At 61.7% G+C, this 15,040-nt stretch overlaps 2 protein-coding genes across 2 annotated transcripts in view; one reads left to right on the forward strand and one right to left on the reverse strand.

Moving 5' to 3' along the window:
* The window catches only part of CBX2 (chromobox 2), a 28,175-nt gene that overhangs the window by 12,232 nt on the left and 903 nt on the right, over positions 1-15,040 (forward strand). The window lies entirely within an intron of this gene.
* Positions 750-5,661, reverse strand: CBX8 (chromobox 8). The gene is made up of 5 exons (XM_047832863.1): positions 5,481-5,661; positions 5,046-5,089; positions 4,795-4,860; positions 4,614-4,680; positions 750-4,160 (listed from the first exon to the last, which is right to left on the reverse strand). The coding sequence occupies exons 1-5, from the start codon at positions 5,547-5,549 to the stop codon at positions 3,261-3,263; spliced, it is 1,146 nt and encodes a 381-aa protein (XP_047688819.1). The 5' UTR covers positions 5,550-5,661; the 3' UTR covers positions 750-3,260.

Below are 15,040 nucleotides of genomic sequence, written 5' to 3' on the forward strand. Positions count from 1 at the left end.
CCTGCGCTCTGCTCTCCCCCGACCGCGCCTCGCCCGGCGTTGGGGCTTTTACACCCCAAGAAGGCCGGGGACGGAGATGCTGGCGGGGGGCGGGGGGCGCGGGGCTGCGCCGCGGCAGCCCAGGTTCACTAATCACATCAGCCTGCTCTGCGCCGGCTCCAAGCAGTCAGTTGCCTAGCAATACCCGCGAATTCAATTCCTCAATCAATAGGCGCGAGGCGCTGCATTTCGGGGAGCGCTGGCGAGGCTGGGTGGGTCTGGGGGGCGGGTCCCGCGACAGCACCGGGAAGCAGGCCGAATGACCCGGGGCGCGCGGCTTTGGGGCGCCCGGGCCTCGGGGGCCAGCGACGTCGGGCCTAGGGGTGGGGCGCGCGGGGGGAAGCCCCGCCAGAAGAAAGGGGACCCGAGAGGTCGCGTCCGTCCTCCTGGGGTCCCCGAGTTCCACCTGGGCCCCAGAGAAACGCGGCCGCCAGGCGAGGAAAGGCACGACCCCACCCCCCACCCCAGGAGGCTAAGGAGGGTCACACCCCACTCCCTCCGGGGCCCGTCTCTCCCCCCTCCCCTAGCTGGGAAGTTCCCCCGGTTGGGGAAGGGCCTTTGCGGCGCGGGGATCCTCCCGGGTCCACGGGGCCCAGGGTGGGGGTGGGTGGGATGGGCAAGGAGAGAGGAAGAAAGGGTCCTCTCTCCCCGGGGCTACGCTTCCCTCTGCTCGAGTGGGGGGGGAGAAAACAATAAAACCGAGACACGTCTCTATTTACAAAGTATATATTTAAACACGTAGAAAGCGGTATTGGGTACAGACATTCACGACCGCAGAAGATAGGTACCGAAGCTTCACTCTAGAGCTGAGGCGGGGGTCGATTCGAGATTTGTACACATCTTAGAATTAAATAAACCCAACACGCGCGCACATCCCGCGCGGTTGCAGACTCCCAGCCAAGCGGCCCTGGCCCCCGCCCTCCCACCCCCCAGGTCAGCGTCGCAAGAGCGAGCGGAGAAGACACACACGCACGGCCACGGACAGACGGCGGACAGAGGGGGCTCCGGGAGCAGAACCAGGCTGGCCAAGGAACGTCGGAGGGAAGGGGCAAAGTCAGCCCCGAGGGAGGGACACGGGAGCCAAGAGGGCGAGGGACAAAAGGAAGGCGGCAGCCAGGTAAAGACACGTGTCCCCGAGTTACCGTCCACTGGGTAACAGACATGCCCCTTCGAAGAAGCTTCGTCTGAAAATAGCGTCCACATTTAAATAGATACACTTGGTCAACGGCGCTTCTTTATACAAAGTCTAAAATATCAGTTTTACAAATGTGAGCACATAAAAATCCCCATTCGAGGGGCTTCTCTTTATAGGCGCAATTTGATATTCAAAAACAAATAAAATCATGTAGTACACCGTTTTCCCCTTTTTTTCCTTTTTTTTTTTTTAACCCCCCTCTCTTTAAAGGCAAGAAAGTCTGGGGGAGAGAGGGAGGTGGGAAGATGAGGGTGCGGAGGACAAGGCTGGCGTGCCCACTCCGTACCCCCATCCAGAAGCTCCCCCCAGCTCCGGCCCCCTGCCTCTCTCGTCCCGAGTCTGTGCTTCCTCCCGTGCGCCGGGCCCCCCTGCTCTCCCTCGACAAGCAGGGGGGCAGTCAGATCTCCCTAGCCCTTTAAGTGCGGGGGAGGCCGGGGAGGCCGCAGGATCAGCCCTCCAAGGGACGGAGGTGTGTGGGGGGGGAGGACAGATTTGTGCTTTCGAGTCAAAAGAGGGGCGCGCGTCCTGCGTCCCTGGAGCGCACGGGGGCGCCCCGGGCCCCGCCGCCGCGCACGGCCTCCCCCGCCGCGGGCCGTCTCTTTTCAACTCCCGCTCCTCCCGCCCCCTTTGGCGGAGTCTGAATGTCGAGTTCAAATAGAGAACACTCCGCGAATCGAAAAGGCCTATAAATTATAGCTTTTGCTTTTAAGAAGTGGGGGGGGGGGGAGGAAAAAGCAAAAGTTCTGATGCGCATTCTTGGATGAAAACCTCGCCTCGCCCCTCCTTTCCCCTCGCCCGCCGGAGCCGCCGGTAGGCGAGTCCTGCCCGGCTCCTAGAGCCCCGAGCCCAGACCCTGCACCGCACTCCCGGCCGGGCCCGCCGCCGCGCCTCCCTCCGTGGGTCCCGCAGGGTGGGCCTGTGTGGCCGTGCGTCCATCCGAGAGCCGGCGGCCCGCCCTCCCCGAGGGAGTGAGGCTAGTCCAACTCTTCCTGGGAGGTGGGGGCCACCGTCTCTTCTCCTGGCGAAGCTAGAGTGCGCGAAAAGGAAAAGTCCGCCCCCAAACACTTTTCCTGTGAAACAACTGTCTCGAACTCTGGGCACTGACATGCAATCCTCCCAATTTATCCTGGCATTTCGGGAATGTAAACAGATTCGCTGGGTTTCTTTTCTTTCTGTGGAGTAAGGAAAGGAATCGAGGGAACTGGGAGAGTTTATCCACATTACATACACACGATCTGATCTGCGTGTGTAACACACACATCTCCCTTAAAGTGCATTTCCTGGTGTGGTCCCCGGGGCGGGGGTGGGGGTGGGGGTGGGGTAATCTGCTGCTCCCCAACCACCTGCAACTCCTTAACTTTTTACCTTCAACATCACGCACAAAAGTTATTCAAGTTAATACTTTTTTCCCCCAACAGACTTCTTAATCTTAAAAAAAAAAAAAAAGGCAAAACAGACTGACCCCACCCCCTTTTTTTCTGATTGGGGAGCTAATCTTTTGTTGGCCTGGTGGGCCAATGGGAAGAGAGAAAAAATCCGGGTCCTGCCTTGGTTCCAGGGGTCTGCCTTGGGGCTGTGGGAAAAGGGAGGAGGGGCGAGGTGGGTAGGCCAGTCCCTCCAGACACGATCAGAGAGTCCAGTACCTAGGTCCCCAAACTCCTTAGTGCTCTGGGTGGCTGAGGGGCGGCGACTCAGCCCGTCTGCCCCAACTAAACCACGCTGAGTCTCTCTCTCTCTCTCTCTCTGCTTGTTTAAATAAAACAACTTCAAGAGTTGAAATATATATATTTAGATATTTTTTCTTAAATAACATATTTACATCTAATAGAAAATATAACTCTAGAGATAATCTTTCCAACCAAAACTGAGGGGAGGGAGGAGAAATGGAAAGGACTGGGGTATGTGAAGTTAGGGACAGGGCCAGCCCGGAAGGCCGCCTCCCACCCAGAAATAAAAAGCATTAGGCCAAGTTTGCACTCCCACTCTCTCTCCTGCTCTCTTGTCCTGCGATCACCCACCCGGCAATTCATCTTTTCTCTTTAAAAAAGCCTTGGTCCGTGTTACTTTCCTTAATGGTGACGGTCAAAAAGTTTGAGGTCACGTCGGTGACCACCACCTTCTCCAAGTTGGTCAGAGAGGGACTCCAGGATTCCTCCTCTGGGTCCCCCAGGATTCTGGCCACTGGGATCCTGGCGATGAGGGAGGGCCTTCCCCCCTGGGCCCCCATGTCCCGATACAAGCCGCCCACAGAGCCAGGAGTGCCTGAGCCATGCCGGACCCGAGGGCCACCAGGGTCCAGGGTGCCCTGGCCTCTGGCCTCCAGGAAGGTCGCCCTGTGCTTTATGACCCTGGCCGGAAAGGTGTCCACTGCCAGCTTGCCTGTGGCCTCGGCTGGGCTGGGGCTGGCCACACCGCACTGGGCCAGGTCCGAGTCCTGCCTCCGGGCCAGCTGGATCACGCTGTGGCCAGCTGGGAACTTTCCTGCCCCGGAAGGGGCCTCGTCCAGCTTCCTGCCCTTGAGGTAATCTCCGAGGCCATCACTGGGTTCTCCCAAGGGCCTCTGCGAGGGGTCCAGGAGCTCCTTCCGGGGCTTGGGGCCTCGCTTCTTGGAGCTGTCTCCCGGCGAGCTGGGCTTGTCATCCGTGCGGCTGGTACCCCGCTCACGCTCCCGCTCCCTCTCTCGTTCCCGCTCACGCTCGCGTTCCCTCTCCCGTTCTCGGTCCCGGTCCCGAGGGGGCTCCACTCGGCAGGTGCTGCTGGTGCTGCTGCTGCTTCCCGGCGGGGACAGACCCATGTTCCGAAGGCCCTCACGTGCCCGGGATGTAGAGGCCAGGTCCTGGGGCGAGCGTCCAGGGTAGGGGATCCGGATGCCCCGGGCCGAGTCACTCCGGAACTCGTAAGTTTTGGCCTTTGCTTTGGCCTGGGCCTGCAAGAGAGAAGGCATGTCAAGAGCAGAGCAAGTCCCTGTCCACTCCCCCAGGACCCTTCTTCGGGGGGGGGGGGGGCTCCCTGCTTCACCCTCTGATGCCTCCGAATTTCTCTATGGGTGGGGGTGGGGCTTAGGGGCAGCAGTCTGGGGGAAGCAGAGAATTTGTCTGGAAGCAGCCATTGGCAGAAAGCACACTTCTTGCTTGCATTTGATTATATGTCTATTTGTGATGGCTGTGGGCCGAATCCTAGTGTGCTGAACCCCTTCCCCCAAGACGCCTCTGGGCACTGCCACTGACCTGGTGACAGCCTGTCTGGGGACTCCTTCCTAGATTACAAATAGCCAAGAGCAGTGGACACCCCCAAAGCTCCATAAGCCCTCAGGACCCCCTTCCCCCCCCCCAAATGACACTATAACATTACTGCCCACCACTGGACACTGCCCTCCTACCTTGAGAAGGAAGGTTTTGGGTTTGGGTCCTCGCTTTTTGGGGCCATAGAGCTCCATCTCCCGTTCCCTAGAGAAAGGAAGGAAAGAGAAAGGGGTGTGTGAGTGAAGAACCTAGTGGGACTCCAGTCCAGGCTGGACCCCTGTTCCTAAGTGAGAGTCTGAGGCTTGAAAGGGCCTGTACCTTTCCTCAAAGGCTGCGAGCAGGCGAGCATCCAGGATGTTTTCTTCGGGTTCCCATGTGCTGTACCTAGAGGAAATCAGGAAGAAATGGGCGTCAGTCCCGGGAACAGGGAAAGAGCGGCGGCTGTGTGTGTGTACGTCTGTAACTTTTCTTGTTGCATTGTATTGTATTTCAATGTAAAGGGAAAAAGAGGAAGAAAGAAACCTCCCGAACAACAGTCTGGGGTTGAGAATTGCATATAACCTACTTACTTCTGCGACCAGCCCTTCCATTTCACGAGGTATTCCATGCGTCCCTGCGGATGCAAAGGGGGAAAATGCGTGTGTGCAAGGGGAGAAATGCATGACGAGGACACAAGAAATGCATGCAAAAAATGCATGCACCAAATGAATGCGCGAAATCCCATCGCGAAAGGCACGCGCTCGCTGCATCACCCCCTGCACGAAACGCTGCACAAAGTGCATGCACCGGCATTCATCCCCCCACCCCGCCCCCCACCCATGCAATCTGTGCATCGCTGCAAGTCTAAGGAAAGCGCTTGGGCTCAGAGCCGCCGCCGCCGCCGCCACGGCCGCGGCCGCTGCTGGGACCTGGGGGAAGGGAAGCTGGGCTGCAGCAGGAGGAGGGAACCCAGGCCGGGAGGGGAGGGCTCGGCCAGCCTCGGTCCAAGGCCCGGGGGTACCTACTTTCCGTATGCGCCGCTTCAGGAGGGCTTCGGCCGCGAACACCCGCTCCCCCACCGCTGAAAGCTCCATGTTGACTCGCCGCTTCCCCCCTTGGCCGCTTCCAGGAGCAGAAAAGCAGCAGCCAGCGCACGACAGACCATAATACTCTCCCGCTGACGTCAGTTCTCCTCCCCCTCCCGCGCGCCCGCTCCCTCCCCGCCCCCCTCCCGCGCGCCCGCTCCCCCTCCCCTCCCGCCCCGCGCTTCCTCCGGCCCCACGTGTTGCTAACGACGTTGCTAAAGCGGAGCGGCTGGGGCCTGCGCCCCTGCGCGCCGATTGGGCGAGCTCCGGGCCACGCCCCTCTCCCTTTCTCCCCCGCGTTGCTACGTGACCCGCGTTCCAATCGCCAGGGGGCGGAGTCCGAGGCTACTCCAGAGACAGAACGCGAGGGGGTGGGGGCCGCCGCCGGAAGTGACGTCGCCGGGAGGGCGGGCCCGGCCGCTGTCAGTCTGCGGGGCTGGCGAGGGGGCCGTCCACCCTCTGTCCTGGCCGGGGCCCCCTCCCCCGCCACCAAGATGTCCCTCCGGTGCTCCGCGTCCCCCAAGGCTCTCGCTGGGACCCCCGCGGCGGTGTCAGCCAGGCCCCGCCCCCTCTGCAGACCCCGGCCGCCCCACCCCCACCGCGCGGACTCGCGCCCTCCCCTCCCCCCACAGCCGCCGCCCGCGCCGCACAATGCACAATGCACAGGTGCTGGGGCTCCGCGGGCCGCGCCGGCACCCCGAGAGCCGGCCACGCGCCCCGACCCCGCTCCCTCCTGGCCCCCTCACCCCTTCCGCACACCCGACCCTCGGTCTCCATGACGACGGCCTCCCCCGCCGCCGCCAGCCCCATCCCGCTAACAAATCAATGTGCCTGTGTCTCGGTCTCCTGTCGCGCAGCCCTGCCCTCGGCCACCCTCCGGGCCCTGCGAGTCGAGCTGGGCTCCAGCGCTCACTCCCAGCTCGGAAGCCGAACGCAAGACCTAGTGGACACCCGCTGTCTCCCCGCCCCCACCCAGCCTTCCCGCGTCCCAGGACCCCGCGGGGGACGTCGCGCGCCTTCTTCCAGCCCCCTGACTCGTCCCCGACGCCCGCAGCCACCTGCCCCTGCCTCCAGCCCGTGCTGCTCGTCCCCGCCAGGCCCCGGCCCTGCGCGTCGCCAGCCCCAACCCAGCCGCTCCTTGCCCCCGGCCGGCCTGGGTGTGTTGGGGGACTGGGGGGAGGGCGTGGACGACCACCAAGGCAGAGCCTGGAGCTTGGCTGGGATTGGGACGAGTAGCTGCGGGCGCGTCCCGCTCCCCGCGGACCCCGGCGACCTGCGGGGCCTGCGCCGTGCACTTCCTGTCCACGGCTCTTCCCGACGTGCGCAGCAAGACACTCGGCCAGGGAACCCCGAGCGGGAAGTGGCGGGGGCGTGGCGGGGTCCAGTGCCTCTTGGGGGACCGGGGCTCTAGAGCGAAGATAGCAGGTCCGGGAAAGGGGGCGAGGGTCGGACCACGGACGCCTCGCGCGCGCGCGCGCGCGCACACACACACACACACACACACACACACACACACACATACACACGCTCTCGCTCAGCTCGCGGCGACCCGTGGCTGGGGCGGCGGCGGTGACCGCAGCCCGAGTCCGGGCCCAGCTCTCCCCGACCCTTTTCTCTTACCGCCCAAGCTGCAAGTCACAACACCCACTCCTTGGAACCCATGATTTAGTTAAAACATCGGCGATGAACTTGACTGGAAGCGATTTCCCTTGGCGAGGGATGGAGTGGGAGAAAGGGGGGGGAAAGAGAGAGAACGAGAAAAAGAGAGCGAGCGAGAAGGCGAGCCAAGGAGTCTGACTCGAAAGGGCAGGGAGCCCAGAGCGGAAAACTGGCCTCCTGTCCCAAGTTAGGTGTGCGGCGGGCGGCGGGCGCGGCGCCGTGCGGGGCGCGCGGGACCGGCGCGGCTTCGGGCCCACCCTGCCTCCCACTCCGCGCCCCCGCCCCCTGGAAACGCGGGGTTCCAGGTTTGGGCCTCGCTCCAAACTCTGCAAGGTGGGCGCCGGGTGACCAGGCTCATCTCTCTGGCCGTTCTGTCTTAACGAACAGCGAGCTGACGACGGCCAGATCGCCCCGCAGACCCGCGCGGGCCGCCCGCGAGAGGCCGCCGACGGCCGCGTCCTTAATCATAAAAAGTCATTCCCGGTAACAAATAGTTTCGTTGGCCGGTGCCAGCGATACAGCTGTTTCTGTTTAAGCTTAAATACTTTCCAACAGTTTGGGCAGTAAAAATAAAGTCGGCCTCAGCCGCCTATAAGTGTCTGGTTTCCCCGCCCAGAGAAAGCCCACCCTCCGCCCTGGGCCCGGGTCGCTCTGCACGCCCCGCCTGCCCCCTCTTGGAATCCGCTGCCCGCCGCCGTGGGCGACGCTGCCGGTCGGCCCCGCAGCAGCCGCCCGAGGAGGCTCGAGGGCCACCTTGGAGGCCGGAGGGAGGGAGCCTGCCCCGAGCAGCCGGAGGACCGGACCCGCTTCGCCTCCCGCCCTCCCCCCACCCCTCGCCGGCCCGCCTGCGCCCGCAATGAGCGGCGGTTCCCTTCAGATAGGGTTTCTGGAGCGCTGTCCCCGGGAGTTGTGTTTGCGTTGGGTGCCTTCACCGACCTGGAGTCTGCACGAGGCGTGCAGACGTTGATGGTTTCAGTTTCACTGAAAAAGTTACTCTCCACCTCCCTCCCAGTGTTTCTTTCTTTCTTTCTTTTTTCTTTTCCTTCCTCCCCCCTCCCTTCCCTTCTTTCCTTCCTTCCTTGCCTGCCTTTCTCCCTCCTCTCTCTCTCTCCTTTCCTCCCTCTCTCTTTTCCTTCTTTGCCTAAATGCCTCCGAAGCTGGAAGTGGGGAAATTAAAAGCCTGGTGCGGCTATGCAGGGCCCCCTCCTCTGCTGGGGGGGGGGGCTTGAGTATTTCCCCCAAGCTCCCCCCTGCGTCTTCCCGCCTTTCTCTATGCCTGGTGGTGAAAGCCCTTGTTCTGAACAAAATTATTGCTTGTGAGGTGTCTGAGTTTGCAAACATCGGGACTTATTCCTGCAGAGCCCACAGCAAGGAGAGAACTCGGTCCAAAAGGAAACAAGAGGAATAGAATAATCTGAGATCAGACCGAACCCCATTCTTTCCAGCAGCAATCCCCCCCCCCCCCAGGGCAGGGTGTCATCCCTGCTTGGTACCCACCAACAGATGTCCTGGATGGAGCAGGGTTACAGAGAGTGGGAAAACGGGTCACTGAGCGACCTCAGCTCCGGGAAAGTTTGGACACTGAGAGGTAGCAGTCTGAGAAATGGGCTTGTGGTGGGGCAGGACTCAGAGCTGGGGCCTCCCTGGTGGGCACTGAGGATGCCCGGATGTGCCAGGAGAGGGCGCCAGCCGGGGAGCGGTGGGGGCATGATTCCGGCTGAGGGGGCAGGGTTCTTTCAAATTGGTCAGCCAGTGGCACTTAGAAACCAAGAGAACATGGAACCCCGCTCCCCACTCTCTTATTGAACGTCCCTTCCTGCATCATTCAACTTTCGACACCTCCCTTCTATCCTCCACACAACCTCTTTTCCCTTTCAAAGTTTGATCGTTGCTTTCCCCCCCGGGCGCACCCCTGGGAGTAAACAAAACAAAGTTGCAAAGAACCCTCTGCTTTTAATCCCACTGCTCCGCTGCCCTAGGCTCCCGCTGTCAGGTTGGAGTGCGCGGCCTCTGCAGTAAATAAGGTAACTGCTTCCTATTACTTTAGCCCCATATGGCTGCAATTTGAGTGTCTTTGGAGACAGTGCTGGTGTTGGGGCGGGGGGCAGGGGGGAGTGAAAGTGGAAATCAAATGCTCTCAGATCGCATTTTTATGAAGGAAATTGTCGGCGATTCTCTCCGCAGCCTTCCCTCCACCCCTAGTTCCTGAGATGAGCTGCCCGGTCTCTTTGTTTACGGAAACACAGGCGCCCGCCCACCTCGGGCACCTGCTTCCCCAACCCCTGGGTCTCTGACCCGATTCCGCACCCGTGTTGCTGACCTGGGCACACGGCTCCGATGTCCCTTCCCGACAAAGGACCTCCAACCTGCTCCCCACACCTGAGAGCCAGCCCGAGCCCTCCGTCCCAGTCTCTGGAAGGTGCTCATACCCTGTGCCCCATGCCATGGCCTCATTTGAGCCTGGAGGCCAGCTGAGGGCCGGGGGACCTCTCAGGCCTCCCTGTGCCCGCTGCCATCAGACTCGGCACCCAGGGAGAGAGGCCCAAGGCTGTCGGGGTCGAGGGGAAGGAAGAGGAGGGGCAGGCCGGGCAAGGCGCTCGGCTCCTGGCTTGCTGGCCAGACCAGCAAGCCCGAGCGCGTCCTCTAGCTGGAGGGTGGGGCCGGGCCTCAGCTCGTTCCCTGGGAGCGTTTCAACTCTGAGGCTCGGCAGGCGTCGGACCTGCCTGGTCTTGGCCACGACGCGGGCGGATTTGGAACCTAATGGTTCCTCGGGAGCATCGGTGGGGCCGGCTGTGAAGTGAGCACGGGTGGCTCTGAGGCGTGGCCGTGTGGGACGTGGCCTTTGTGCAGCAGCAGGGACCCATGGCTTACCTTCAGTGGCCCCAGAGCCCGATGGGCGTCCCCAGCCTCTGCCTCCCCCACACCCAAGCCCCAAGCCCGGGCCCACGCCTGCGGGGCACGGATTGTCTGTTTCTGGGGGGGGGGGGTGCCAAGGGGCTGACCCAACACCCTGCAGAGAGGGCCCAACGACCCGGACGTGACACGCTGGCCAGTGACTGGAGGTGAGGCTGCTTGGGTTTGGGGCCTGGGCCCCAGCCCCCAGCTGTCCCTGGAGTGAGACACGCCACCTCTTTTGTCCTCCCTAGTAGACCTTCAGAGCATCCTGATTAGAGAACCACTAGAACATGCTGCAAAGGATAAGAGGGGGCTGGCCATGTTCCAATAATTTCCCACAAGCCTGCACCTACCCCAGAAGCCACGTGACCTTTGACTTTGGCCCCCTGAAAACACTGTGAGCTGTCGTCAAGCCCCCTCCCTTCCCCTCCATAGGAGGAATAGCGACCCCTCAAGAGGCAAGCAACATCTTCTGAACACTTCTTGTCTGGCACCTGCACGGTCCCACCTGAGATCCTGAGATCTGTAACAACCAGGTGAGATCCAGTCCACTGTTCCCATCTCATAACTGAGGAAGCTTCAGGCACAGTGAGGCCAAGTAACCTGCCCAGGGACACACAGCAGATGTTATGCCTGACGAGTCCTAAGCCTAGGTTTTCTAACACTCTGCATCAGGCGCTTTGGACCCTCTGGACAGCTCAGCTCCTCCAGGGCTTAAGGAAAGAACTCAAGGTAAGAAAGGGCCCAGGGAGCGTCCTGAAATGGCCACAGACGAAGCCAGGGGTCTCATTACCAGAATCAGCCGACTGGTCCCACGAAGCAGGGCTACTGCTCTGGGCCCTTAGCAAAAATGATGACACTGAAACAGCAGAGGCGGGAAGGAGTCACAGCAGGCCAGACGACTGGGCTAGAGGCTAGATGTGGGTGCTAGTCTGTTTTCCCTCCATCACAGAGCACAGTGTCTACAACTGTGGGCTCTAGGGCCAGCCTGCCTGGATTCAAACCCACTTACTAAGTGTGTGCCCTTGTGTGAGTTCCTTAACCACTCTGAGCTTCAGTTACTATAAGAAAACAGAGTATTAACGTGCTCGCCCCACAGGGTGTGTAGGACGGTTGATTGTTAGGAACAGGTAAATGCTCAATAAACGTTAATTGTGACTGTCACACGTGTCACAGTCTACTACTGCTGCTCTGGGACCAGGTCAAGCTAACAGGACCCAGTGGGTGGGTCTGGTTTAGGTGACTTTCCCCCGGGGAACACAGGGTCAGCCTGAACTGTCCCTACTTCCCGGGAAGGGGCACCCACGGTGCTGGGAGCTGGGTGCTCACCGACCCTTTCGGGGAACCCGTGTACTCCTCAGACAGTCTAGACTCGCCCCTTGGGGCATCTGCTCCAGGTCGCACCCGGCCAGGCGGTCCCCCCGCCAAAGGCACGGGCGGCCCCTCGCAGCGCGGAGGCCAGGCACGCTGCGGGAGCCTGGAGGCAGGAGCACGCGCACAGCGCCAGAGTCGGCACGCATGCGCTCACGCGCGCCGCAGGGTGGGCCCCCCCAAATCCTCCCCGGGAAGACCGCCTGGTGTTGCCTGCGAAATCCGGCTCGGGGAGCCAGGAGGCACCATCGGCCCCTGGGGTGCACAGGGGTGAGGGGAGACGGCTCAGAGGTGGGCGGGAAAACCGAGCGGCTGCACCCCTGCGCCCCTCCCGAGGAGTGGAAGCGGTGCGGGGGCGAGTGGGTCCCGGCGCCGTGTTCCCGCCGCTCCTGGAGAAGGGGCTCAGAGCAGGTCTAGGGACGGCGGGGCAGGAGGGCGGCGGGGTGTGGGGGCAGAGCGGCCTGAGACCAGTGGCTGGCCTAGGGGTCAAGGCTTTGGAGCCCCATCCAAGACGAGGGCATTATCAGAAGCCTCTTGGCCTGGGATGCCTGGGGCGCGGCGACTCTGCGGCCGCGTCGGCGCTGGCATCGACGGCTCGGCCCATTGACTGCAGCCTGAATTGCAGCCTGTAATTCGGGCTGTCCCCGGTGGAAAATTCGACCCCCGGATTCTGCCGGGAGGGAGAGAGCAGTGGCCTCGCGGTTACGCGGCATGGTCGCTGTGCGCCCCCTCGGCTCTCGTGACCCTACACGTCCCGGAAGGCAGGGAGCACGTACCTCCCAAGGAATGGCACCAGGCTAGGCTGGCCAAGGGTTGCCGGCACCACAGCCAGGTCTCCGGGCTCCCTTGGACCCGAATCCCTCCAGGGTTGGCACTCTGGCGGCCAGCCTCGCTAGTCCGCTGGTCACCGCCTCCTCCCCTCCACCCTCCCCACCCCCACCCGAGGGCTCTCTTCCGCCCCAGGGACGTTGTAGGGACGCCTAGTTCTCCGTCTTTAGCTTCAGGTCCTTTCTCGCTTCCTACCCCGCCCCCAAGCGGAAGGAATTGAAGTGACTTTTTGCTGGGACTCCGGGGACCTCAACTAGTTCCAAACTGGCCGTCCCTCGGCCAGGGCTGTTCCTTATTCGGCTGTTGGCTCTGAGAAAAGCCCAAGCCCGGCCTCTCCTTTTAGAGGTCAGAGAAACAGGTCGGGGCGGGGGGCTACCGGGTCGTTGGAGGAGGCACGAGCTGGGGGCCTCCGGAACCACCTGGGGCAGCCGAGGCGTCCGCGGGGCCCCGTTCGCCCTCCGCGGGAGCGGGCCGCGCGGGGACAAGCCCAAGGGGACAAGTCCGGGACTCGACGGAGAACGCGCGACGGTGCCCGCGAGGGTTCGGTCTTCTTCTCTCTGCCGGAGCTCGGCGGGATTGCGCGCCCTCGGCCCGGCGCCGCGCCGGGGCTCCCGCCGTGCACGCCGGGCCTTGGCCCCCGGGAGGGGACGCCGTCGGGGGGCCCGACGAGGCCGGGCGGGCGTCGAGGCTGCGCCACCAGAGCGCGCCGGCTCCGCGCACGCCCAGAAGCCGCGTAGCCGGTTCCGGGGCTGCCGGAAAGCGCGCGGCCAGCGGCGGCCCCGTCCCCGCGCAAGCGCCTCGCCGCCCGGGCGGGACCCGGGTCTCTGCAGCCGCCTTCGGCCGCGGGGTGGCTCGGCCCCATGGGGGGAAAGCGCGGACGGCCGCTCGGGCCGGGACACCCTAGCCGGAGAGCCGGGACGCCTTTTCTCCCCGCAGATGAAAGCCTCAGCCCCGCTTCCCCGCCCTTCTCTAGAAAATCAAATTCAGGGAACGTGGTACCGTATTTACCCGCACAACTTCCTCCCTTGACATTTTGCACTCTTGAAGTTGGGGCACAAGCGATTATGCAAACATCTGGGGCTGTCCTGCGCCGCTACCCGGAACCGTCCTTATTCATCTTGAAAGCCGCACTCCCTCATTTGCATAATAATGGCTTATCTAGAATAACACAGCAATCACAGGCAAAATTAATTTTCTTTTTCTTCAGCTAGTCCTTGAGATCCAGCAAACAGAGGCTTAAGGCAAGAAAAACTGATTTTGCAGAGAGGGTGGGATTCTTGACCAGGACCGGGGAGAGATGAGGTTTAAAGTAGTGGAAATTAAAAGCTGAGTTTCTATGATTTGATTTGGATTAAGGAGGTCCCTGGCCGACCAGCACTCTGGGCCTCTCGGCTGGTTCCGCCAGGACTCCGTTCCCCACCCTTTGGACGGATCAGAGGAAGCCCTTCCTTGCTCTGAGATTGCCGCCCTGCTGACTGGGGCAGAAGTCTTTGAATTCAAAGCAGAAAAGAAAAGAAAAGAAAAAAAAAAAAAAAAAGGTTGTGTGGGTGGTGGTGAGGGCATTATGTGGAGGAAACATCTTTTATACATTAAAAAATCTTTTTGATCTTTTTTTAATATGAAAAGGAGTGGGAGGGAGAAAATCCACAAATAAATATGGTAAATGAATTTGCACCAGAATTGTAATCGCGGGGCCACTTTCGGGGCCATTCTGGGCTCCAGAGGAGCTGGTGCCCTCCGAGGCCACTGCCCCCCTCCCCCAGTAGATAGTGCAGAGAAGGAACGCAGCGCGGCGGGGACCCGCCCGTGACCCCCACATCCTGCTGCGAACCAGAACCCCCGTCTCTTCCCAAAAGATGCAAGTTTTGTGTTTATCAAGGAGGTGGCGGCGGCTCAGGCTTGCCACCAGGAAGCCACCATCGCGGTCACCTCTTTTTAAATAATTATTAAGTTCCTTTTAACATCAGGGTTACAGGACGAAGGTGGATTATGAACTGCGTCGAGGTGGGGCCGCCTGCAGAACTGGGCTGGCAGGAGGGGGAATGGGGGGGGGGAGAATTAGTCCCCCCCCTTCCTGTGGAAGGACCGGCTGTTTTGGGCGGAAGGGAGGAGGGTACCGAGGGAAGGGACTGTGGGCTGCGGGAGGGGCTGTCTTTGGAGGCTGGGGGCTGTGGGGTTGGACAGGGGGTCCCCTTCCGCGTTCATTCATGCTGCCTCTTGGAGCCGTTTCTATCCCGACGTCTTTAAGCCTCCCTGGGGGAGGTGGTGCTCAGACCGACCTCAGAGGTATTAACTTCTTCCCAGCGGTGTGTGAGTTATTGCAACTTCTACCCTGGGCGGGGTGGGGGCACCCCTAGAATACCCGAGCAAAGATTCTGGCCGCCGCCCCCCAGACTTTTCCTAGCTGGGAAACGGAGGCATCCTGGGATCACAGGCCTCCCCATCACAGTGCAGGGTTTCAGCCTCAGTTTCTCCTTTTCTGAGACTAGAGGAGGACACGGAATGAATAGAGGAAGGGGCCAGCCGAGCGCCTTGCGGGGCGTCGTCAGTTTGATGCTTCGGAAACCTCTTAAGTCTGCAGAAGGTCTCCAGACCACCTCCTTCTCCCGCCCGCTCTGGGAGTAGCCTCCCACCCCCCAGCGCCGGCGGAGGGTCCCAGAACTCCACCCTCCATTCCCCCTGCGCCCCCCAAGCTAAGCGGAGAGGTTGGGCCTCTTGGGGCCCCGCGAGCGGCCTGTCCTCCTGAG

This window comes from Prionailurus viverrinus, chromosome E1 (assembly GCF_022837055.1).
Source record: "Prionailurus viverrinus isolate Anna chromosome E1, UM_Priviv_1.0, whole genome shotgun sequence".
Taxonomy (NCBI): domain Eukaryota; kingdom Metazoa; phylum Chordata; class Mammalia; order Carnivora; family Felidae; genus Prionailurus; species Prionailurus viverrinus.